The following is a 26578-nucleotide window of genomic DNA, read 5'->3' as shown; positions in this document are numbered from 1 at the left end:
GCTAAAATTGTAACCAAATATCAACTTCCCTTTCATGGATGTGTGGTCCTCAACAAGAACAATACGAATATAGTCACTTTTCACATCTCACTTTGGTGCACCCTTTTGGGACTTGTTTAAATTTTTAAAGCACACATTCTCTCATTTTTTCTTCTTGCCATCTCATTTACCCACCTAAGAGATGGGTAAACGAAAATAAATTTTCCTCGATCCCTACATAAATCTGAAAAAAGAACACGTATTTTTTTTATCAATGGAAACTAAAATCCTATTGACCAACTTTCTCCTCTCAAAACCAAAAAACAGAACACCCTATAAGAATTTCTCCATTTGAAGTGAGGCATCGAAAAAAAATTGTTTTGAGACTTTGACCTCTTAGGACCCATAACCATAAATTTATAGTCTTTCTCCTTCTTAACTCCCTCAAACACCATGCACTATTAATAACTTTCTTTCTTTATATTTGGTTCCATGCCCCATTAATAACTTCCCCTTAACCCCTTTTTCTCAAAGTGCCAATTGTGGGATTCAATTCCACATCAATGCTGGAATAAACCAGCTAACACACCAAAGATCCAGCCCTCGGTTGGTTGCAACACCTTGCTTCAAATAATAATTGATTTTGACTTGATTTCATTGTGGGATATTTCATTAAACATAGGCTCGGCTTACCTAGGGCTAAGGTAGCCCAAGTGTTATAAAATGAAGTAAGGAAAGGGCAAAATTGGGCTTTTGAAAGCCACCAACTGATTTGGTCATACCCCAATAATTGGACTTGCTCAAAATCCATTGAAAACCAGCTGACCGACTGGTTGGACCGAAAAACTGGTTAGCAATCCCGGTTTCATGAAACCACCTGGGTACATACGTAAGTAGAATTTTAAAATATTGTTAACAAGATTCAAACCGAATACCTCTTATTTTCACAAATTACTTAATTACCACTAATCCGCTTTTTTACTTACACTAATTAATGATTATTTATTATACATATTACATTATTATTCACGTATTTTAAAGAAAATGTAAGTCAAAAAACTTGAACCTTAGTCATTTGTTTTAAAAATTATGAAATTTACCATCCATCCACCATATTTAAATATATTAAACATTGTGATGAAAGAAGATTTGGCCCGGCCTCGCAATCACTCCACGTGGCAAAAACAAATAGCTCGGCACTTAAAGCAGCATACCTAGGGCGCAAACACCAAAGGGAAGAAACCAGCAGTCCGAACTCCCCTCGAGGAGACCGAACTCCCTTCAAGGAGCCCGACCTCCCTACTAAGAGCTCGAACTCCCTACGAGGAGCCCGAACTCTCCCTTAGGCCCCGAGCCACACAAAGCAGTGACCCGAACTGGCCTGCCTCATGGCAGTTCGGGACACTCCCCTATCCGAACTCAAGACTTCGCCTCGCACACCACTCCAGCACTTCGCCTCCAGAACGCCAAACTAGACAAACCACCCCGTACCTGACACCGAAGGAGTCCGTATCCAGGGGCGGCGCACATGACTGACTTGGGATCTGACGCTTGACAGCCGCACTTCAACGGCCACCTGCCACCGCCATCTCCAGTTACAGAGACGGCTCCGACAAAAAGAGCAGTGGTGGTTCTGCCCCAGCAGAGGTGATGACACCCGAACTAGCAGAAGCACGGAAGTAATCATACCCGACCTGACAGAAGCCTAGGAGTGAGTGCGCGAGGTGGTTATAAAAGGCTCTTTACCCCCCAAGAACATGGGATGGAAACTTTGCGCTATCTGGTTTTATCTTGCCTTTGAAGGATTCTAACTTAAGCTTCGGAGCCTTTACACCGAGTTCCCCCTGGAGCTTCCTCATCTTCTCCATTTCAAGTTCCCTGCGACTCAGTTCAGAGGCAAGGTCGTTGACAGCTAAGACTGGCCGGATTGCGCAGCATCAATTGGCGTCGTCTGTGGGAAAACTTCAAAAAGCCTCCCTCCAAACTCTCATAACCTCTTTTCTTCAAAAAACCCAACACTCATGGCTTCTTCCAGCAACGCCGGACGTGGCACGGAGACAAACACCACCGGGGAACAACTTTAAGTCCCCGTGGTGTGCATTGGACAGTTCACCATCCCCCTTTCGGTGGACGGGATCCCCAGCTTGAATGCGCCACAAGCAGTGGCACCCGTAAATCTTCCTGCCATGAGCATCCCCTTTCCATCCCCTATCGAGACAACCTTTGCTGAACCAACTGCCATCCCCTGGCAGCCAGCCAAAACCGGTTGGACAACCAGATGCAGTGCATGCGGGCAATGCAAGCCCAAATGTAACAGTTCCAGCAACACCAGCTCCATCAGCACCAAGTACTGCACAACATCTCCCAGTATCACTATCAACAGCAGTTCCCCCAACTGCTGTTGAACCAACCACTACTTCCACCTCGGCATCCTGCTCCAAGGCCAGTTAAGGCCTCCCCACAGGATGGATGCCCCCACCAGGGAAAGGCCTCCCGGCCCCAGAACCCCCCTAACAGCCAGGCCTCATCCCCAGGCCGAAGAGAGAGAAAAATCATCCCCGCCTCGCAGCTCGCAGGCGGGTCAGGAACCTCGCCCACAAGGTCGGCACCTCGGCGCTCCGAGCCCGAGTTCCCGCTCACGGAAAACCGATTCGGCGCCCTGGCAGCAGACTACCAGCATTTCGGGCCCATCGAGCTCGGCAACACAGAGGCCAGCAGCGCCAGTACCAGGCCCACTCAACAACGAAGGCGCCGGCGAAGTCGCCGAACTGCCACCCGTGTCCTATCAGAGCTCAGAGGCAAGGAAGAGACGAACTCGGACGAGGTAGGAGCTGCCCCGATTCTCTCAGTTCCTTCCCCCCTCGCATCCGAACTCCTGGCGGTCCCCATGCCCAGAGATTTCAAGCTCCCACCTTTGGACAAGTATGATGGGTCCTTCGACCCCAACGACCATGTTGACGCTTTTCAATCCCAAATGCACCTTGCCAGGGCTAGTGAAGCGTGCATGTGCGTGGCCTTCACCACCACCTTCAGGGGGTAGCCTGCACTTGGTATAGGAACCTGGCCCCCGAGTCGATAAAATGCTGGGCCCAGTTCGTGCAGGTCTTCACCGACACTTTGTCACCAGCAAGCGGTGCCCCAGAACAGAGGAAAGCATATTCGGAGTAGTCCAGAGGGAAGGAGAATCCATCCGGGGCTACATCAAGCAGTTCAATGAAGCATGCTTACAAATACCACGGTTAGACCCTGCAGTGCAGCTCGCGGCCGCCAAGAGAGGAAATGCAGAAAGAGTTTAAATGGCACGTGGTGGCTAACCAGCCCGCGACCGTGGTCGAATTCCTCAAGCTCGCGGATAAGTTCATGAGAACAGAGGAAGAAAATCAACCAACGAACCGAAAGCGGGAATGAGAAAAGAAAGAGGGAAGGCGAGCCCTCCAACCCAGTCGATAGGAAAAACCCGGCCCGAGAGTCGAAGCCGAACCAGCCATTCCGAGCTACCCTAGCAGTTCGGACGGATTACACGCCGTTAAACACGAGGCGGACCGAGATCTTAATGACGATCAAGGACGCCCCATACGTAAAGTGGCCACCTCGCCTAAAGCGGAATCCGAACGAGAGAAATAAGAATTTGTATTGTAGTTTCCATAGAGACCACAATCATAGTACCGAACAGTATAATAATCTCCGGGATGAGATAGAGGGACTCATCCGTCGTGGATACTTAAGAAATTTTGTACAGCATGACAATAATAACAATAAGGCAGGTCGACAAGGGGAGCATGGAAAGGATGCCCCCGAATCTAGCAGTAGACTAGCCGAACCGTTGCAGCGACAGCCTCCAGAAGAGAGGCCAGTTCGGGGAACCATCCATGTAATTGTGGGAGGTTCGGTGGTAGCAGGGTGTACCTCGGCAGTGGCCCGGACGTCAGTTCGCGAAGCGACCCTTGAAGAACGGAACCCCCCAAAAAGACCGAAGACTGAAGAACCGATCTTCTTCACGGAAGACGATGCGCGAGGGGTCCACTACCCCCACGATGACGCGCTTGTCATTAAACTGAGGATCAGCGACTTCGAGGTCAGACACGTACTCGTAGATTCAGGCAGCTCAGCGGACATCCTCTTCAAGTCAGCATTTGACCAGCTACAGTTACAAAGGAGCAAGCTGAAGCCCGCGAACACTCCTCTGGTGGGTTTCAGGGGAGAGGAAGTCAGACCCCTCGGAAAAATAACAGTACTTGTGGAAGTCGACACATGGCCTCGTGCGGTCAGACTCAACCACGATTTCCTGGTGGTCGCGACCCCCTCCCCATACAATGCCATAATAGGGCGGCCAATCACGCATATCCTGCGGGCAGTGGTCTCCACCTACTATTTGGCCATGAAGTTCCCTACAGACTTCGGTGTGGGGGTAGTGCGGGGCGACCAGCTCGAGTCCCGCAAGTGTTATGTTGCCGCCCTGAAGGGAAAAACTAAGGTGGCCGACGACCTCGAACTGGAGCGGCCTGCGGAGAAAGGCGAGGAATGAGCTTCGCCCACAGAGGAAACGGTCGCAGCCCCGAGTTCGGCTACAGATCCAGCTCACACACTATAGATCGGTGCTTCCATCGAGGAACCACTACGAACCGAACTGGTGAGTTTTTTACTTCAAAATTTAGATATTTTTGCCTGGTCCGCAGCCGACATGCCCGGTATTAGCCCCAGCCTGATAACTCACAAACTTAATACTGACCCTGTAGTCAGACCTGTTAGACAGAAGAAACGCAACTTAGCCCCCGAGCGCTGGAGGGCGATCGACGAGGAGGTCGAGAAGCTCCTCGCAACAGATTTCATAAGGGAAGTTCATTACCCGAGCTGGGTAGCCAACCCAGTGCTGGTGAAAAAGGCAAACGGCAAGTGGCGCATGTGCGTCGACTACACCGACCTGAACCGAGCTTGCCCGAAAGATTGCTTCCCCCTCCCTAGAATTGACCGCCTAGTGGACGCGACCTCGAGGCATGAGTTGCTAAGCTTCCTGGACGCCTACTCGGGCTACAACCAAATTAGGATGGACCAGTCCAATGAGGAAAAAACCAGCTTCATAACCGAGTTCAGCCTATACTGCAACAAGGTCATGCCCTTCGGATTAAAAAATGCCGGGGCAACCTTCCAAAGACTTGTAAATAAGCTGTTTCGCCCCCTGATTGGCACGAAAATAGAATGTTATGTAGACGACATGGTCGTCAAGACACAGTTTTCACAGGAATTAATACAAGACTTAGATTTTGTCTTCCAAATCCTGCGTCAATTTAGCATGAAGTTGAACCCTAACAAATGTGTCTTCGGTGTTACCTCGGGTAAGTTCCTAGGGTACATTGTCAACCGGCGCGGTATTGAGGCCAACTCGGACAAGAGAAAAGCCATCCTAGATATGAGACCACCCCGGAAAGTAAAAGAAGTTCAGAGGCTAAACGGTTGCATAACCGCTCTAAGCCGCTTCATGTCCAAATCAGCAGACTGCTGCCTACCCTTCTTCAAAGCAATCAAAGGCACAGGGTTCGAATGGACCCAAGACTGCCAGCTCGCGTTTGATGAGCTAAAAAGTTACATCGCAAGTGTGCCAACCTTAGCCCGGCCCGAGGAGGGCGAGGTCTTAGAACTGTACCTCTCGGCAAGCGACGAGGTTGGTCAGTTCGATACTAATAAAAGAAGCAGACCGGGTCCAGTGACCCATCTATTATGTTAGTAAAATTTTGTAGGGAGCAGAGACAAGGTACCCGCAGATAGAAAAGCTAGCATACGCACTGGTGATAGCAGCTTGAAAACTCCGCCCGTACTTCCAGGCTCACACCATCATCGTCCTGACTGATAAACCTCTGAGGCAAGTTTTACTCAAACCCGAGGTTTCCGGTCGACTAACGAAATGGGCCATCGAACTCAGTGAGTACGACCTCCAGTACAAGCCAAAAACTGCTATTAAGGCCCAAGCCTTGACAGATTTTATCGTCGAGTGCACGTTTAGCGTCGAAGCCCCTGAGCCGGTCGAGCCCGAGATCCCCAGTTTGGGCGAGCTCGGAGCTCCCAAGCCAATAGAGTCCGAACCCCGTGAAGTAGCAGCCAGTGTAGCATCTCTCCTGGTGAGGCCAAACGCAAACTGGGATGAGGAGCCCTGAATCCTTCACGTAGATGGCTCCTCGAACCAGCAGGGCAGTGGGGCTGGAATAGTGCTATGCGGCCCGAGTGGAACAAAATTAGAATACGCACTACGCTTTGAGTTCGCGGCATCCAACAACGAGGTGGAGTACGAGGCACTGATAGCCGGGCTGAACCTAGCGCACAAGGTCGAAGCAAAGCACATAGTTATCTGCAGTGATTCCTAGCTCGTGGTCAACCAAGTTACGGGCGAATACGAAGCACGCGAGCTCACTATGATTGCATACTTGGCAAAAGTAAAGGAGGCTCTACTCAACTTCCAGTCACACTTCATCAGGCAAATCCCGAGGTCAGAGAACACTGAGGCCGACGCCCTGTCCCGGTTAGCCAGCACGAGTCACAACACCATGAGAACTGTGTACATAGAGGACTTACCTTGGCCCAGCATTCTCGATGGGGCAGAAGAGGTCGCTCCCGTCCTTGAAGCAGAGCCGAGCTGCATCGACCCACTCGCGAGCTTCCTGCTAGATGGAACCCTCCCTGCGGACCGCAATGCAGTCAAGAGGGTGCAGCGCCAGGCAGCCAAATACGTCATAATAGACGAACGGTTGTACCGACGATCCTACACGCTCCCCTACCTGCGTTGCTTGCGACCTGCCGAAGCTGAGCTCGTACTCCGCAACACTCATGAAGGTCTGTGTGGCGGACACCTGGGGGGCAGAGCCCTCGCTCAAAAGGCACTTTGACAAGGATACTACTGACCAACGATGAAGGTAGAAGTCGTCGAGCTCGTCAGAAAATGTGACAAGTGTCAAAAGCATGTCAATATCCACCAGTCCATGGCCCTTTGCACAATGGGGCATCGACCTTCTGGGGCCATTCCCGCCAGCGATAGGTGGGAGAAAGTTCTTAGTGGTGTCAGTAGATTAATTCACAAAGTGGATAGAAGCTGAACCTCTGGCAACAGTTACAGCCCGAAGAATGGTGCCAAAATATTGGAATTCGTCAGAACTTCACGTCAGTCGCACAACCGCAGGCAAACGGTCAGACAAAAGTAATGAACAGACCCATCCTCTGCAGACTTAAAGCACGACTAGACCGAGCTAAAGGGTTGTGGGCAGACGAGCTACCAAGTGTCCTGTGGGCTCACCGAACCACGGAAAAAACCGCTATGGGAGAGACCCCCTTTAACCTCACCTACGGCACCGAAGCGGTAATTCCGGCGGAAATCGAAGTACCTACACTGCGACTAGAAGCATACGACGAGCAAACAAACGGAGACGAGTTACGCACCAACCTTGACCTACTGGATGAGGTAAGTGACCTTGCGCACATCCGAACTGTGGCCTACCAGCAAAAGGTAGCTCGGTACTATAATGCCAGAGTAAAGAAAAGGAGTTTCCGCGTCGGCGACCTGGTTCTCCGTAAGATCATGATACCCAAACCCGGTGTTGGCAAACTCGGACCAAATTGGGAAGGACCCTAGAGACTAAAGAAAGCATTCAGGGGGGGGCATACGAGCTCGAAACCTTAGAGGGTAACCAAGTACCCCGAGCATGGAACATCGTCAACCTAAGGCGATACTACCTATAGACCGCCAAGCAAAGTGGATAAAATCACCACCAGAACAAGCCGCGCGAGTGCGGTAGCCCGGACAGGAAACAAATCAGACGTATAATTAGTTCGACAAATATGCTCAATTCGGGAGAAAGAACAACCAACACTTAACCAAAAGAGTCATTTCATTTCAAAAGTAAGGTAGTACATTTAAAAAAAAAATTTACAAGCCCAGAGCTATTTCTTCATTATCAGAAGGCACTTCAACAATACCCGAAGGCCCTGCCTCGCCCTCGGAGTCTGGCTCACCATCAGCAGCATTGGCCATCTCCTGAGTTATGTGCGAAGTGGATATGGCGCTAATATCGAGCTCGGGGTACGTATTCCGGATCATCCACCGGCTTAGTTTAAAACCCCTCCTGTATGAATCCACCATCAGATCATCAAAGCCCGACGAAGCAATGTACTCATCGACAACCTTCTTCTTGGCATCTTCGATACCTTGAGAAAAGATCTGCGTCCTCTCCCTGATGTCCTCCTGAAGGTACTCAACCTGATGCTGCAGATCCAGCCTCAAGTCCGCCATGTGCTTCACCACCACTCCCACGGCCTTGGCATCTCTCTGAGACCTCGCCTGCCTGATTCGTGAAAAACGAGCAGCCTCCTCAGCAGCGCGACGAGCCTCTTCGACAGCTCGCACCTGCCTTGAGCTCCTCTCCACCTGAGCCGCCAAGGCGTGAATAGAAAAATTCACCTACCAAAAAGAACCGAGTGATCAAAAGAACCAACAAAACGAAAGCCAAAGAGCTCTAAAAAAGGGAGAACACTTATCACCATGGCATGGGTAACGGCACGACAGGCCACTTGATGCAGAGGGAGATTAGTCTACGCCGCGACCTCTTCAGGGAAAATGGCCTCCTTACTCTTTTGAAGAGCATGGGTCGGCGACAGCACACTCCTGAAATCCCCCGGGGCCCCTGAGCCTGAGGGCCCAGCTTGCGTATGAGTAGACCCGGAGTAAGCAGGAGCACCGGAGTATGTAGGAGCCCCTATGTAAGTAGTCTCAGCATAAGGGACCCCTGTCGGCTCCTGCATTGGAGGAACCATCTCGAGCTCCTTGGGCAAATCTTCTGATGGATAGTTTGGCACCTCGGGCTCCGCATCCCGGGGCATCTCGGCGCGAGTTCGCTTGGCAACCCGCTTTCTCCTCTTCATGCCTTGGAACAAGTGCCCACCACGGGTCCCTCGAGAGTCCATCACACCTGCGAAAAGAAGTTCGCCATCAGTAAAAAGCAAGAAAGACAGCAAGACAGAATCTCTAAGTGAAGAACCTACCCAAGCTCAGGCTGGCCGCAATGAGCTTGCCCTCCGTCAGATACTGTTGACACTTCAGCCCAAGCCGCGCCCATTGTCGGAGGCCCTTCGTTGTCTCTTTGTCAAGCGTGACCCCGGAGTTAGGAGTAGCCATCCCGCTTCCATGCTGGGACCTTGTTGGAGAGTTCATGTAAAAGCTTAAAGCCCGGGCGAGGAGACAGGTAGTATGCCCGCTTGCTTCTTAAGCATCAAGATTGAAGAAAAAATCTCCAAGTCCAAAGGAAAGCTCTCTTCGCAAAATAAGGAGATTGTCCCCACCAAATTTCGAATGGAGTTCGGGTGAAGCTGGCCGATTGTCACGCCGAAGTGGTTCAAGACTTCGACAAGAAGGGGATGGAAAGGCAATCGCAGCCCCGCGGCGAGCTGCTCCCGAAATATCACGATCTCATCAGGACCGTGTTCCCGAGGAAAGCTACCCGAAAGTATATGAAATAAGCGTACTCCCCGGGCAAGTTATAGTAGGTAATGAGGGATTGGAGCCCCTCGGGCGTCATGGTCGAAGGACCAAACTTGTCTAACATCCGACCCCGACGAAAGGTGGACGCCAAACTACCCGAAGCGCCTTGGCCTACAAGTTTGAACTCTTCCTCGAGCTCTACCTCCGGCTCGCTAGGGCTATCAGGGGATGCAACTTGGTTCGTAGAACTTGCATCAGACCCGCTGGAAGGATTATCTGAGCTATCCAAGCTAGAAATCGGGGAATGAGATGGGTTCCAAGAAAGTACTCACCCGAAAAAGGCTGTAGACCACAGAAGCTCAGACGAGCAGAAGACCTTGAACACGAACTGAAAAAACCTGGACGCGAACTGGATGCGAGCTGAAACTCAGATGCGAGCTCGAGAGAAATACAGAAGTGACAGCGACTGGGGTCCCCCCCCGCTATTTATACTCACAGTGATCGAAAAGCGACGGCTTAGATCAAAGCCAATCCGACGGCCCACAGCCACACTGACTGCACGTCCCCTGAGACCGAGACGTGATTGGCGCACGTCTTTCTGAAACTGACAGAGCGCCAGCGCGCGTCTTTTCGAAACTGACGGAACGCCAGCGCACGTCTCCTCAATAAAGGCGGCAACGACACGTTTTTTTTTTCAAATTTGAAAAGACGCCTGCTATCGCGCCTCCCAAGTGGCGCGCTTTTTTGAAATTTCGAAATAAAGCGCGCGCCGTCACATCTATCAGCGTTTAGGCAGGTTGGCACGCTTCCCGCCTTTTGGACGCTCGAAGAAACCCAAGGAACCCTGACAACGCACCTCGCGCCATCAGAACCAAGATTCAAAGTACAGGGCAAATCTACCTGACACCTTGCGAACTCCCCGCGCCAGGGCAAGACCCTTAGCGCAAGGAGTGGGGGGCAATTGATGAAGGAAGATTTGGCCCGACCTCGCAATCACTCCACGTGGCAAAAACAAATAGCTCGGCACTTAAAACAGCGTACCCAGGGCGCAAACACCAAAGGGAAGAAACCTGTAGTTCGAACTCCCCTCGAGGAGACTGAACTCCTTTCGAGGAGCCCGACCTCCCTACTAAGAGCTCGAACTCCCTACGAGGAGCCCGGACTCTCCCTTAGGCCCCGAGCCACACAAAGCAGTGACCCGAACTGGCCCGCCTCATGGCAGTTCGGGACACTTCCCTATCCGATCTCAAGACTTCGCCTCACACACCACTCCAACACTTCGCCTCCAGAACGCCGAACTAGACAAACCACCCCGTACCTGACACCGAAGGAGTCCGTATCCAGGGGCGGCGCACCTGACTGACTTGGGATCTGACGCTTGACAGCCGCACTTCAACGGCCACTTGCCACCGTCACCTGCCACCGCCATCTCCAGTTACAGAGACGGCTCCGACAAAAAGAGTAGTGGCGGTTCTGCCCCAGCAGAGTTGATGACACCCGAGCTGGCAGAAGCACAGAAGTAATCATACCCGATCTGACAGAAGCCTAGGAGTGAGTGCGTGAGGTGGTTATAAAAGGCTCTTTACCCCCCAAGAACATGGGATGGAAACTTTGCGCTATCTGGTTTTATCTTGCCTTTGAAGGATTCTAACTTAAGTTTCGGAGCTTTTACACTGGGTTCCCCCCGGAGCTTCCTCATCTTCTCCATTTCAGGTTCTCTGCGACTCAGTTCAGAGACAAGGTCGTTGACAGCTAAGACCGACCGGATTGCGTAGCATCACATTGTAAAATATTAGTATTTATATGACCTGTAGTATATATATATATATATGATGTCATCATGGTTCGATCTCTGATTCAACCCCAACCGAACCTCTATGACCCATGAACTTCTCTCTTCTCCGGACTCCGTTCTATGCCCGGTCCGATTCTATGAACTTTGTGAAAAAATGATGTGGGTAAGACATCTTATGTCCTAACACTATAGACTATCACATTTGCGCCCCAAAGAGGCGCCCCACATGCACATCTAAGCGTGCATTGGGAATATCTCTCGAATTTCTCTGGGGCAGATGTGAATTCCTTTGTTTTTGCTGTAGCACTCATTAGAGGCGTCGCTGATAGGAATTTCCGGTCCAATTTTTCTATTCCCGCCATTTCATTTCCCGCTCGACTGTAAAATACCGGTTATTGGAAACTTGTATAAATTTTTGGTACAAATCCCTTTACTTCGTAGACCACCCAGTACAAAGCCAACATCTCTCTCTCTCTCTCTGCGTTTGTCTCTGGGGTGTGAACGTGAGCTTGCTCCCATGGCATCTAAAACTCTGACCGAGTACGAGCGCCGAAGGCTCGAGAACATAAAACGTAATGGCGAGATGATGGCTTCTCTGAAACTCCGTTCCAGAGCTCAACAACTCTCTTCTGCAATCAAGCGTGATAGGTAACACACACATACTCTGTCTCACACACAAACGCACCGTAGATTACTATATTCTCTTCTGATTTCTATATCTAATCATCTATCTTGTTTTTTTTTTTTTGGGTCGGCTTGCTTGCTTTCTCATGGCAGAGCTGAGAAAAAGGTTTATAAGATCTCCCCTAAAAAGAAACTCAAAACCGAAACCCCAGTTGTAATCCGGCGGTCTCTGCGTGCCCGAGGAATACCGCCCGACTCAAAATCCGCAAAAGGCCTCGAAGACGACCTTGTTCCCTCCCCCAAGAAGACCTCCAAATCTCCTCCTGAACTGAAGCCTTGCCGCAGAACCTTGGGTCCCATCAGTATGCGAGATGCTTATAGCGGAATTTCATCTGACCGGCACCTTATAGATATCATCATGATAATGTCGGAAAACGCTCCATTGGGCTCCTCAATCAACAGGAAGACCTCTCCAATCAAAACGGAACCTTCCGGTGATAATGGTTCTCAGGAAGCGGTGGGTAACTCAGAACGTCCTCCATTGAGTCGTGCGGTCAAGGAGGAGGTTTGCCCAGTTAAGGGGGAGCCTACCATGAACGGGAGCTCTCACGATTCAGTGACGAATGTGTCAGAAAATCATATGAACGGGAGAAAATCCTGCTCAATCAAGACGGAACCTTCCGATCATAATGGCTCTCAGGAAGCAGTCATGGGTAACTCGGGAAGTCCTCCATCGAGTTATTCAGTCAAGCAGGAGGTTTGCCCAGTTAAGGGGGAGCCTACCATAAACGGGAGCTCTCACGGCTCAGTGACGGGTGTGTCGGAAAATCACTCTTTTGGTCGATTGATCAAGAGAGAACCTGATGAGGGTGGGAGTTTTTGTCACATGACCAAAGGCATAGCAGAAAATGTTGCATTTAGTTGCCCAACTCCAATCAAAAAGGAAAAGGCTGAAGCTGGTGGTTGCTTTAATTGGGTTTCCCTGACATTGAAACCGGAGAATATTGCACGAGTCATGCCTGGAAGGATATTGAATGTGCTATTCTTTCCTACCAAGGACCGAACGCTTATTGTTGCTGGAAACAAATTTGGAAATCTTGCATTTTGGGATGCTGACAGTGAGGGGGAAGGAGATGGGATCTATTTGTATAGCCCCCACTCGGGTCCCATCTCGGGAATTTTGATTCAACCATATTCATTGTCTAAGGTATGTTGCAATGCTACTATGAATTGTTGAATTGTTTTACTTCTTTTCACTTGGGTTTAACTTGGATAACATGGAATATTATCCATCTAATTTCCTTTTTTTTTAATTGAGGTCACAAATGAAATCTAATGTGAAAAATTGAGTTGGGCCATACTTACAACTTAGCTTATGGAAATTCGTCTTTGTTTTATTGGTATAGGATCTATGGGAATGCATCTAGACCTTCAATTTTTATAATCTCTTATTTTTTGTTTGGCTATTCTGTCACAAAAGAAGCTACGCTGTTAATGGGAAACACTGACGCTTGTCCATTAAATGGTTCTGTTTCTCTTTGATGCATTTGGTTTACATCTATTTGTTAGTCTTGCAAAACATTTGGGCCATCTTCATGTAACTCTATCTGTGTCATTGAACTCTACTCTTGGGATGGAAGATTTGGATCAAGTGATCAACATTTCTATTGCTGTATTGACATTCCTACCCAAGTTGGCTTTGGGGTTGGGCATGGTTTTTCTTCTAAAGAAGACATGCCATCTGTTATAATTGTAACATCCCCTCATGGTATCATTGGTCACTTAAGCATATAGATAATATAATGATGGATTGAGGGTGCTCACTACTCAATCAGTTACTAAACCTCTGTAAGTGAATGTGCCATACACAGCAATATTATGTAAAAATGAATAGCTTCTTGTGAAATCTATTGTAGCAATCAAGTCAGAGTAGGTTCTTTTGGAAATGATTATTCAACTAGCATCTTTATACTTGAGTTCCTTGCTCATGATATTGCAGAATCAACAAAGAGTATATACATATTATTTATTTTTCCAATAAAGTTTTCTGATGGCAGAAGTCAAAAATGTGTGTTGCTATGCTTGGTTTCTATTCTTGATTGGGGGATATACATGCTGTTAATTTTCTTTTCATTGAGAACACATTACTAGGTCATTGGTCTGTAATGTAAACCTTTTTATTGATGATAAATCTCCTACAGTCCTTTCACTAAAATTTGGTAACATTAGATATGTTGGAGTTGCATTTCATTTATTGGAAGAAAAGTAATGCTTGCTGAACACCATATCCAGGTTTTCACCAGTTGCTATGATGGATTCATTCGTTTGATGGATGTTGAAAAGGAATCATTTGATCTGGTTTACTCCACTAAAGATGCTATTTTTTCTCTTTCTCAACGTCCATGTGATGCAAGGTCATTGTATTTTGGTGAGGGTCAAGGAGAGTTGCATGTTTGGGATGAGAGAGCAAGAAAATTCTCAGGTTCATGGATATTGCATGGTCAAAGGATCAACTCCATTGACTTCAACTCACAAAATACCAATTCGATGGCTACGTGTTCTACTGATGGGACAACCTGCATCTGGGATTTGAGATGTGTTGGTAATGATGGGCCAAAAAACCTCAAGAGGTTTAACCATAACAGAGCTGTTCATTCTGCTTATTTCTCTCCTAGTGGAAGCTATCTTGCAACAACAAGGTATACAATCATTGTTCAACATCGAATACTTCTGTTGTCTTGATTTTCAGGAAAGCACCTGATCTCTTTTATAATTTAAGATTTACTAACTTACTAGATGAACATTATTCTTTTTCTGATGAACAATGAAATGAGTGGTTTTGGTGCTTCTTTTTTTTTTTTTTTCAAAATAAACATATTTTAAACTTAAGATGGTTTCTTGATGAGCTCAATTAAAGATGGTACTTGAAAATACTGAATTGCATTATCATGTTCACACTGAAAAGTACTTAGAAACTCTAAAACCAATCAAACATTAAAATCAGCAATGCTAAAATCAATTAAACATTAAAATGCCAGTTTGATGCATCTTAATTACCAACTTGTATAAAATAAGTTTCAGTACTGTATTGATGTGTGTGAAAACCTTATTTAGTCCTAGGTTATAGTAGAGAAGAAGGAGAAGAAGAAGAAGAAGAGGAGAAGAAGAAGAAGGGTTCGACAAGTAGAGGAAAAATCAGTCCTCTCTCTAGTCGATCCACTTGTATTTATCTCCAATAACATAGTTACAAGAAAGACCATATTGTCCCTCATAAGTGATGGGACACATAAACTTAAATAAAACATACCTTTCACTCTCAAATAAATAAACACAAATGACCAAAATACCCTTGTTTTGTGTACTCTAACACTCCCCCACAAGTTGGAGAGTATATGTCATATAGTCCCAGCTTGTCACAAATATAATCTATTCTGCCCCGAGACAATCCCTTTGTAAAGAGATCTACCCATTGATTTCCTAAGCTCACATGAGATGTGGTTATCACTTTCTCTCTCACAAAGTGACAATCGACCTCAATATGCTTGGTTTTCTAATGGAAGACTGGGTTGGAAGAGATGTGAACATCAGCTTGGTTATCATAGTATAGTCTCATGGGTTTGTCAACCGAGAACCCCATCTCTTGTAGTAAGTTCTTCAACCATACTAGTTCACATGTGGTATGAGTTATAGCTCTATACTCAGCTTCTGCACTACTCCTTGCCACCACTGCTTGTTTCTTGCTCCTCCAAGTTACAAGATTGCCACCAAGGAAGGTACAATACCTTGTAGTTGATCTCCTGTTTGATATAGAACCAGACCAATTAGCATCTGTATACCCTACTATTTCAAGAGTCCCTCTACTTTGGTATAGCAAACCACGACCTGGAGCACCCTTCAGGTACCTAACAATCCTTAGAACTGCTTCCCAATGAGGAATCCGAGGATGTTGCATAAACTGGCTCACCATACTCACAACAAATGATATGTCTGGTCGGGTAATAGTCAGATAATTCAACTTTCCCACCAACCTCCTATATCTTCTAGGATCATCAAACTCTTCACCTGCATCAACACTCAACTTGACATTAAGTTCCATAGGAGTCTCTACTGGTTTAGCACCTAACAGTCCTGTTTCTTCAAGTAGGTCAAGAACATATTTTCTTTGGCATAAGTTAATTCCATGCCTTAACCTTGCAACTTCTATTCCCAGGAAGTACTTTAGTTTACCCAAATCTTTCGTATTGAAGTGGTCCTGTAGGAATTTCTTCAACCTGTCAATCCCATTACTGTCACTACCAGTTATGACAATATCATCCATATACACCGCTAGCAAGATTTTCCCATCTTTTGAGTCATGGTTGAACACAGAATGGTCTACCTGACACTGTTTCATTCCAAAGTCTTTCACTACACTGAACATGCCAAACCATGTTCGTGAAGATTGTTTCAGTTCATAAATTGCCTTTTTGAGTCTATAAACCTTACCATCCTCCCCCTGAGCAACAAATCTCGGTGGTTGCTCCATATACACTTCCTCAATGAGATCACCATGTAGTAAAGCATTTTTGATGTCAAGTTGCACAAGAGGCCAATCATACATAACAACTAATGAAATCAACACCCGAACTGAACCAATTTTAGCCACAGGAGAAAATGTCTCCATATAGTCCACACCATACAATTGAGAATAGCCCTTGGCCACTAACCTGGCCTTCGATTGCTCCACATTGCCATCTGGAAGATACTTCATTGTGTAGACCCACTTACACCCAACAACATGCTTACCAGGAAGAACAGTGAGTTCCCATGTGTGATTGTGTTGTAGAGCAGAGAGTTCCTCTTCCATGGCTTGCCGCCACCTTGGGGAGGTAAGGGTTTCTTGGATAGTTTTGAGAATGGAAATAGATGATAGCAATGATATAAAGTTGCGATGAGAAGCAGAAATGTGAGCATTTGAAACATAGTGTGAAATAGGATGAGAAGTACAAGTGCGTTTACCTTTTCGCAAGGCAATAGGAAGATCAAGGTCCAAGGGAGAAGAAGCAATGATAGGATCTGTCGACGAGGGCTGAATTGGAGGAAGGGCTTAGTGCTTTTCTGTGATTATACACTTGTTTGATTGGTGGCCTCTCAGTAGTAACTGGCATGGGAAGTGAATCTGCAACTGGAATAGGAACCACGGGAAGGGGATCCGCAACAGGGACGAGAAGAGGAACTATGGGGGAAGGAGAAGAAACCACAACATCTATGAAAAAAAGAACCGGTTCAAAGAAGATGACATTGGAGCACACAAATGACTAATGGAAGTTAGGGTTATAGCACTTATGCCCTTTTTGAGTCCTTGAGTAGCCAAGGAAGATACACTTAGTAGCTCGTGCATCTAACTTGTCTAAACTAGGTCCCATGTTTTAAACAAAACAAACACATCCAAAGACTCTTGGGGTGAGTGGAAACGGAGACAAGGTAGGAAACAACACTTAGAAGGGGGATTGACTTCCAAGGATGGACATGGGCATCCGATTGATGAGAAAACAAGATGTGAGGACAGCATCACTCCAAAAATGCTTTGGGACATTCATATTAAGCATCAAAGATCGAGCAGTTTCAAGGAGATGTCGATTTTTCCGTTAAGCTACACCGTTCTGTTGTGGGGTGTAGGCACAAGAAGTTCGATGAATTATCCCATGGTGCTTTAAGTATTGCTGAAATGGTATTGAGGTGTACTCTTTGGCATTAACGGAGCGAAGAATTTTAATATGAACACCAAATTGGGTACACATTTCAACATAAAATTTTTGAAAAATAGAGAACAATTCACTGCGATCTTTTATAAGATAAATCCATGTCATCTTTGAAAAGTCATCAACAAAAATTACAAAATACTTATAGCCATTGTATGACATCACTTTGATCGGACCCCAGACATTAGAATGAATTAAAGAAAAAAGGACTCAAGACACGACTATCAACTCTTGGACTAAAAGAGGCTTTATGATGTTTTCCAAGTTGACATGACTCATAATCCAAAGATGAAATATGACTCAAGGAAGGAATCAACAACTTTAGAGCCTTGAGAGAAGGATGACCAAGTTTGCAGTGCCATTGAAGAGGAGTAAGAGACGACTGAAAAGCTACTGGAGGGCCACTACCATCAAGGTAATACAATCCACCTGCCTCATGCCCTCCACCAATCTTCATCCCTGTCTTGAGATCCTGAAACACACAAGAAGAGGGATAAAAGGTTATGGAACAACTAAGTGACTTGGTTAATCTACTAACAGACATAAGGTTAAAGGGGAATTTGGGGACATATAAAATAGATGATAAAGACAAGGAGGAGAGATCAACATCACCAACACCACAGATGGGAGATGTAGAACCATTAGCAAGAGTAACTGTTTGAGATGTGGAGGACCGAGAAAGAGAAGAAAATACATTAGGAGTCCTAGACATATGGTTCGGGGCTCCAGAGGCAATGATCCAGTGTGAAGGCTTGGAAGCCAAGCAAGCCATACCTGAATGGGCAAGGGTAGCTATGTTTTATTGAGAAGATGTTTGAAGGAACTTCTCATATACTGCACGGGGTACACTCACCATCTCCTTCCCAGAAACACCAGTAGATGTGGAGGGGATCGAGTTAGTTTGCTGACTTTCAGTAGCTGTACCACTACCCTTAGTCACAACATGGTTAGCCCAAGTGTTGGGTGGACCATGTAAATCATAGCAGAAATTAATCGTGTGCCCCTTTAATTCACAATATGTGCACTTCCTAGGGGCATTACTTCTTCCTTTACCACGACCTCCCCCTGAGTCCCGACTTCCACTCCGACCACCAGCACGGTTAAACATGGGACCACCACGATTACCTGGAAGTCTACGACGACCACCACCACCTCTATTTCCACAGCCTCCTTCTCTAGTCACCACAAAATCAGATCTGTCTGAGAGAGACGAATGCTCTATAGACTCAACAGGTGTCCTCCTAAGACGGGCAAAAACTTCTTCAAGTGAGGGAAGAGTAGACCCCCCTAGTATTTGTGCTCGGACAGACTCATATTCAGCCTTCAAACCCACTAGAAACCTTGTCACATCAAGTTGCTCACGTTGTTGCTGAATCTGAACATCTTGTGTTAGAGGATGATACACATTGAGCTTATTTTGGATATTCCTCAGACTTGCATAGTATTCCTCCAAGCTTTGACTGCCTTGCTTCAGATTAAAGTACTCTTGGTACAATTGATACACCTTAGTTGTATTTTCTTGTCTGGAATACAGTTTCTTAGCATGATCCCAGATTTCTTTAGCTGTATCTAGGAACATAAAGTTCACGCTAATTTTTGGTTCCATGCTATTCCACAGCCATGTCATTATTTGTGCATCTTTCTGTTCCCAGTCACTAAACCCTAGAGAATCTGAGGAGGGTTTCTCTCTCACATGTTTTACTTTTTTCTTGGCTTTTAAAAACACCTCCACAGATTTTGCCCACGGCACATAATTCTCACCATTCAACTTAATAGATGTCATTTGAACATTTAGGTAATCTGGAGAAATCATAACGCCTGTTTTATTATCATTCCCATCTCCAATCGATGCCATCTTAACTAATTCACCTTACCTCACAAAGAAATCATTGCTATATGTAGAGTATTCACCTTCAAATATTCAGCACAACCTCACGCACTTCCACAAAACTTATCTCACTTTCAGCACCACCAACTTCTTCAAATACACATTACACATCAAATACAAAAGCTGAAATCACTCAGTCATTAAATCAAACATCTGTACTGCACACTGCAGAACCACTCACACACCAAATACAAGGGCTGAAATCACTCAGTCATTAAACCAAACACTTACACTGCACTTTGCAGAACCAACTTGTACTCAGCTGAACACTGTTCACCCGAACCTGCTCTCTTCATACCATCGAATAGAGAGCTTCCTACCAATCACCACAAACAGTCACTGCACCACAAACCGGAGGCATGAAGGCCTCCTATAGAGAAAAACGACCACTCCTTTTCAACCTTTCCCTTAATCTCCTAGTGGTTCTTGAGAAATCTGCAAAACCCTAGAGAGGAGGGCGATAAAAAAAACTGGGTAAACCAGAATAAAAGAGCAAGACGAGCAGATCTGAACTTGTTACATGCGCTCTGATACCATGTGAAAACCTTATTTAGTCCTAGTTTACAGTAGAGAAGAAGAAGAAGAAGAAGAAGAAGAAGAAGAAGGGTCGACAAGTAGAGGAAAAATCAGTCCTCTCTCTAGTCGACCCACTTGTATTTATCTCCAATAACATAGTTACAAGAAAGACCATATTGTCCCTCATAAGTGATGGGACACATAACTTAAACTTAGATAAAACAGACCTTTCACTCTCAAATAGATAAACCCAAATGACCAAAATACCCCTGTTTTTTTGTGTACTCTAACAATGTGAAACAGAATGTTTGAACACTGAAAATAAAGGGCCTAAAATGGTCATTCTCAATGCAGGTCCTAGGTATCTAGGGTCTTGGGAGGCTTGGACTGGATGCTGAAATTGAAGTTTGAAATGAAAATTATATTTTAGGATCCTGATTGATAAATGATAGTGATATTGAGCCTTCTGTTTTTTTCCTCTTTTTTGCATAATGTTCATGTGGACTCTGGACAAATGCTTTAAATCTGAGATTCATCAACTAAGTCCAGTAAAGCTGCTGGTAGATTAGATTATGGTTGGTATACAATCTGGTTAGGATGGATTCAATTCCTAGTAGTGATTCATTAAATGTTATGACACGGTATACTACTACTATCAGAGATTGATGAGCACATGTTAACTTTAAGTGTAATTTGTAAATTTGCAAGTGGAAAATTTTAAGTAAATACTTATTATCTTATTTAGTTTAAGTCAAGGTTCTAAATATCGATACAGGCTGATACGTTGGATGGGGCATATCTGCCTGTATCTTTGGCTGCCTTTTATTTTTATTATTTTTCAAATTGGTTCAGGGGGTCAGTTTAAGGCCTGTCTACACAGTGATTTAAAAGGTGCACCTAAGCGCACAAGTGAGGCACATTTTAGGATATGCGTCTTGCATAGGTCCTAGGCACGTGCCTGGTGCACCTTGCATTTCAGCCTAGGCGTGTGCCCTTTGAAAATCTGTGCATTTTTTTTTCTATTTTTCGTATCACTGAAGCTTTGAAAATCCATATTTGCTAATGTTGCTTATTCATTTATCCTAATAAAAGACATTTTAAAAGACACTTAAAGTTATAAAACCTTTTTTTATAGGGATTAAGAATTTAAGACCCTAATATGGAATTGTTTGGGCTTGCCTCGAGGGGTTTGGTACAAAGGCAGCTTGTAGAATTAGGAATACATAATTTTTAACATCAGTTTAGCTATTTGATGAAATGCAAGTAGGAGAAAAAAGAGAGTAAGAGTTTACATGCTTGAATATGTTTTATATATTATGCTTGATTTTATTTTTAAATTTTCATTTTAAATGTGCTTTACATGTTATTTTTATGTATTTTAATATGAGATAAAAGGTTTTTTAAAGCATTTATTTTAAAATTTAAGTTTATATTTTTTAATTAATAATGTGTTTAATATTTTTAATATTTTGCAGCTTTTGAATTTTTTAGATTTTTTTTTTTTTGCATTTTTGTGCCTTGCTTCAAAAAGGCACGCACCTCGCCTTGCGCCTTGTGCTTGAGCACAAAATGGTCCTTGCGCTTTTTCTTTGTGCCTTGTGCTTTTAAAACACTGCATCTATCCCCCCTGAAACAGGTCAGACCCCGAAACACTCATGTAGGGGTGTATTGGAGGGTCACTGATATGATATGTATTGGCCGATATGCCCTGATATGTTGTGAAATTTTAATCCTTGGTTTAAGTGTTTGCTATAATCAGAAAGATGAAGGCTTGGAACTTACAATGCATTGTTATTTAACTTTGTGTTATTCAAATCTGATCAGATTTGCACCCAAATCCTAGATTCTTAGATTCTTCAGATGATTCAGATCTTGATCAAGTCTAGTTCTTGTAAGTGTATGAATGGATTGAATTTGTAAATAAAATGGCTTATAGGAAATGGAAACATGGTTCTCTATGACTAGGTATGATTAAAAATAAAGAACAACAAGTACAGAAAATAGAGAAGAAAGTTTAGAAAGCAAATGGTCCATTCTGTGGTATATCAGAAATGCTCTTTTGTGGGTCTTTCAGTTGTGGGGGTTCTGGAAAATAGAAATTCAGCTACAGGATATGTATCTCTTCTAAAAGGAGGACCTACAAGATAGAAATTAATGCTACAGTCAACAGTCCACAACTGTTTGTAGAGTATACAGCAACTAGAGCAACTAAGAAAGCATTATAGTTGAATGAATTGACAAGAGATGGTTTGAAGAAAGGTGATGTTAAAGTTACACTGTGACAATCAAAGTGCAATGCATCTAGCAAAGCATGAAGTGTATCATACAAGAAGTGAACACATTGATGTGAGGTTCCACAAGATATGAAGTTGATTGTGACATGTAAAATATTCTTTGACAAGGTTCATATGCGTGACAATGCAACTGATGTGGACACTGCCGATTGTCCACCGTAATGGTAAAACCTTGGTACACTAAATATCGTCTTATGATTCTTGAAAATCTTTGTATATATGTGTGCGCTTTTAACTATTTATCAAATTTAAATTATATTGTAGATAGGGACCATTGTCCACCGTAATGGTAAAACCTTGGGCTGATAAGAATGAGAAGTTAGGTTTGAGTGTGAGAGAGGCCACTTTGTATAAAAAAGTGCCAATGGCTACTTGGCTAGGTTCACATCCAGTCCACCCCTCCCAAGACCCCAAATAGTTGGGACCAACACTAGGTAATAGCCTTTATCAAAGCTGAATACTTGAATTATGTTGTAGATGCTAATTATGGTATCAAGGAAACTTTATGAAATCTATTTTAATCTGTCAGAGTATGCTATATATTGCTGCTGATGTTTTCAATTCTAATCTTTTTTTTTTTTTGATACCTTTTCAATTTTAATCTTTTTATGTAGCATCAATGACACGGTTGCAATATTTAGTGGGGTTGATTTTGAGAATGTTTCTCTGATCCAACATAATAATCAGACTGGTAGATGGCTGTCCTCCTTCAGGTATGGCTTTGTTTAACTGAGTGCCAATATGATTAATTGCCTTGTCTAAACTGCATGCTTAGTTTAAGTCATGGTGTTGCTTTTTATATGATTTCTGATGGTCTTTGATGAATATAGCAGTAATTTCTCGTTGTTTATCAGCTTAGCTAAATCACTTGTATTGCTAAAGTTATTTTTAAGTGATCTCAGGTTGTTTTTTTAGTCTAATCTGACCAAGGTTTAGATAAACGTTCAAAAACTTCCAAGCTTACATGCTTTTGAATTTTAGCTTATGTTTTCCATTCTCATCACGACCAGGTTTGGTTGAAGTAATAGCATTACTGTACTTATGCCTTTTCTTTAGCTTCGTTTAGATCAATACAGAATGATCTTTTACATCTCCACTCTCTTAGATATTATCAATAGGAAGAATGATGAAGATGCCTTCTATTACCCATGCTTACAAACATCTATGAACTTGGGCAAAACATGAGTACTAAAAAGTTCTATGTAAAATCATCAACTTTCTTGGTATGTTTGCATATAAAATGCTAAGTTTACTTGTATTGGAATGGTAAGATTTTATTGCCTTTTAGACATTGCTAAAAAGCTAAAGTGTTTAGTGTGAGGTTTGCACAACTTGCTAACTATGACTCTGACGTGTTAATATGGTAATTCATTGTGAATTGATGTCACAACTTTGGTCCAATACTTGTCATCTATTATGGGTATAATGCACTGTTGTGTCCCTCGAGAGGACTGCATAAGAAGAAAAGGAAAATGAATTGGATGATATAGGACTGTAGTCCATTAGACCATATAGGGTTTCTGCCTATAATTTTTTAAAAAGATTGGATAATCTGTGGATACTTGGGATGGTCTTATTGAAAACTTAGACCAGAAAGTGACCATTTAACTCCAAAAAGAATTGGTACTTGCAACACTGTAGAGGAGAACTTTACCCAAGTCTTATGGACAACATTTGACCCAATGAGGTGAGCAATATACTTGACATTGTAAAAGATCTGGACCTTACCCTATCTATAATCCAGCATACATCATCTTATGAACTGTGGGGCCATTACTTGATGCAATGATAAAATCTTGGACTGACAAGCATAAGAATGTGGGTTTTAGTATGACAACATCCACTTTATGTAAAAAATGCCAAAGGTTAGGTCTGTATCCAGTCCACCCCTTCCAAGACCCCGAATAGCTAGGAGCCTAGTACCAACATTGGGTAATGGTCCTTGTGCATGTGTTTGTGTACACTGTAAGATAGTAAGACTAGGGATGAGCATAGAAAGGTAATAATTAGCTACATGAACCTAGAAAGGTAGTAGTTAGGTAGGATAGAGTATAGGGATGATTTTAAAACTACATGTATAGATTAGCTAGGTAGGAAGGATCTCAGGGCTTGTAAGAAAATTTTTCCTCAAAATGCTGAATACTTTTAAACGAGGAAATAAGTCTAGGATTGGATTTTTCAATAAAATTTTTGGTAGGTTTTGGAGTATGTCTTGAACAAACTACAAATTGATGGGGTCTGCTCCTCACAAATGAGCGCCTCACAGGCACATCCACCATGCATTGGGAACATCTCCCGTGAATAATAACTAATAAGTACGGGAGATGTTCCCAGTGCATGATCGGATGTGCGTGTGAGGCACGAGGTGTGAGGAGCAGATCCAGTCTCTTGAACAAAAGGATGAAAATACTATATTGTATTAAATATGGAAACAATTGAAGATGATTTTGGCACAAAAGGACGGAAATGGTTAGAATGGAAAAATCTGGGCACAATTGAAGACGAAGTTTTAGTCCTTTGAGAATATTGAATTATCACCTTTAATCGTGTCTGTTTATGGTTATAATGGCTGTTTGCATGATTAAAGAGAAGATAGAATGGCTTTGATGGCTGTTGATGTAACTGCAGGCTCTAGGATACTGTCTGAATAGCTCAATCTGGTGGGTCCCTAGGACTACAAATGTATTGGCCAATACTCTAAACAGGGTGACCAAGGAAAATTTTGTATGGGGAAAACTAGGGCTGGGGACAGATTTTTAAAACTTTTTAGTCAAGTATTTATTGGTCTTATTTCTTCCTATTATTCAGCTTATTGGCTGGTAAGGTTTTTGAGTGAATAAAATTCTACTGTTACTTATCAAATATAGTGGGACCAACATATAGGATATCCATTGCTGTAATTTTTCTAACGGACCTTTGTCCTGCTTTGTGACCCCCATGTCTATCCATGTCTACACCTAGATCAGATGTCAGTAATGCAACTACTGTTTATGAAAACGTATGTGGGCCGAATGCTTGGAATGACATTTATGAAACTTCCTGAGATCTTGTTTTTATTAATGGTTGCTTTTGTTTCATTTGGTTTGTGCAGAGCAATATGGGGTTGGGATGATTCTTATCTCTTCATTGGCAATATGAATAGGGGAGTTGATGTTATCTCCACCATCCAAAGGAGAATAACACAGACTTTAGTGAGCCCAGACATGTCTGCAATTCCATGTCGGTTTGCTGTACACCCATACCAGGTTGGGGCATTGGCAGGAGCGACAAGTGGGGGACAGGTTTATATGTGGACACCAAGTTAGGAAAATTTAAGAATTAAGATGCTCTTTATAGCAGAATCTGCAATCTCAGAGCGGGTGGAGTGACGTACATTTTTTGTGCAATTTACGCCACATTTTTGTGCAATTTCCCCATTACAGAGCAAGATCTCATTTATGTAAATGTGCAAGAGCAAAGACTTTCTTTCTGGTAAATTTGCAACTGGGAGTCAGAGACCATCTACGTCACTTGTATAATTATTTTGTCAATATTTGATAAACTTGCACTTCTTTAGAAATCGTGTTACTATTCTAGCAGAATCAGCTAAACTGTTGTGAGAAGAAATGCTTTAGAACCAAGGATCAAAATATCGATATTATATGTCCGACACAATGACACAGAAGGGGTTATGGAGATGCACTAAAGATTTGGGCTTTTCAAAGTTTGGGATGATGGAAGGCATCCCTCTCAAATTGTTGAAATAATAAAAAGGTATTGATCTGTATTGATACAATAATATGCTATACCTACGGTGTTGGCATCCACCGGATTGATGTTTTCATCCTTGTTTAGAAATTAAAACCTGCGGCTGATAAATTTGCATTGGCTCTCCACGCAGTGTGCCCCCGCACCACATCCTAACTGAGAGTTCACATCTGCACCCCAAAGAGGGCATCGCACAAATGCCCCACATCACATCTCAACTGTGTATTGAAATATCTCCCAATGACAAATAAAAGAGATGTTTTCAATGCACGCTGAGATGTGCATGTGGGGCGTTTATAGGGTGCAGATGTGAATTCCCAACTGAAACTGGATTTGGACCTCACACTATACACAGTACATCTCCTTATGACAAGTGTGGGAAATGTTTTCAATGTACATTGAGATGCGCTGTGGGGCACATGTGGGGTGTGTCTGGTGGGGAGTTAATCCCAACATTCAGCTGATTTGACTGATGAAACTGCATGAAATCTTGTTGGTGAAAATTTTTTGATAAATGGTTCTCATGTACCAAACATC

General features: G+C 44.1%; 1 protein-coding gene across 1 annotated transcript; it reads left to right on the top strand.

Annotated features, from left to right (window-relative positions):
* The first annotated feature begins 11647 nt into the window (after nt 1-11647).
* LOC104603368 (DNA damage-binding protein cmr1) lies at nt 11648-25853 on the top strand. Its single transcript, XM_010267383.2, has 5 exons — nt 11648-11879; nt 12009-13062; nt 14148-14554; nt 22909-23007; nt 25386-25853. The coding sequence occupies exons 1-5, from the start codon at nt 11749-11751 to the stop codon at nt 25597-25599; spliced, it is 1905 nt and encodes a 634-aa protein (XP_010265685.1). The 5' UTR covers nt 11648-11748; the 3' UTR covers nt 25600-25853.
* Nucleotides 25854-26578: the final 725 nt, after the last annotated feature.

The sequence above is a fragment of the Nelumbo nucifera genome, chromosome 2 (genome assembly GCF_055504915.1).
Source record: "Nelumbo nucifera cultivar China Antique chromosome 2, China Antique-T2T, whole genome shotgun sequence".
In the NCBI taxonomy this organism is placed as follows: Eukaryota; Viridiplantae; Streptophyta; class Magnoliopsida; order Proteales; family Nelumbonaceae; genus Nelumbo; species Nelumbo nucifera.
The sequence above is the reverse complement of the archived record's forward strand: the minus strand, read 5'-3'. Positions and strand labels throughout refer to the sequence as shown.

Coding starts and splice junctions, on each gene's coding strand:
- LOC104603368 (XM_010267383.2), top strand. CDS start 11,749: ATGGCATCTAAAACTCTGACCGAGTACGAGCGCCGAAGGCTCGAGAAC. Junction 11,880..12,008: donor TCTGCAATCAAGCGTGATAG/GTAACACACACA, acceptor TTCTCATGGCAG/AGCTGAGAAAAAGGTTTATA. Junction 14,555..22,908: donor AGCTATCTTGCAACAACAAG/GTATACAATCAT, acceptor CTTTTTATGTAG/CATCAATGACACGGTTGCAA.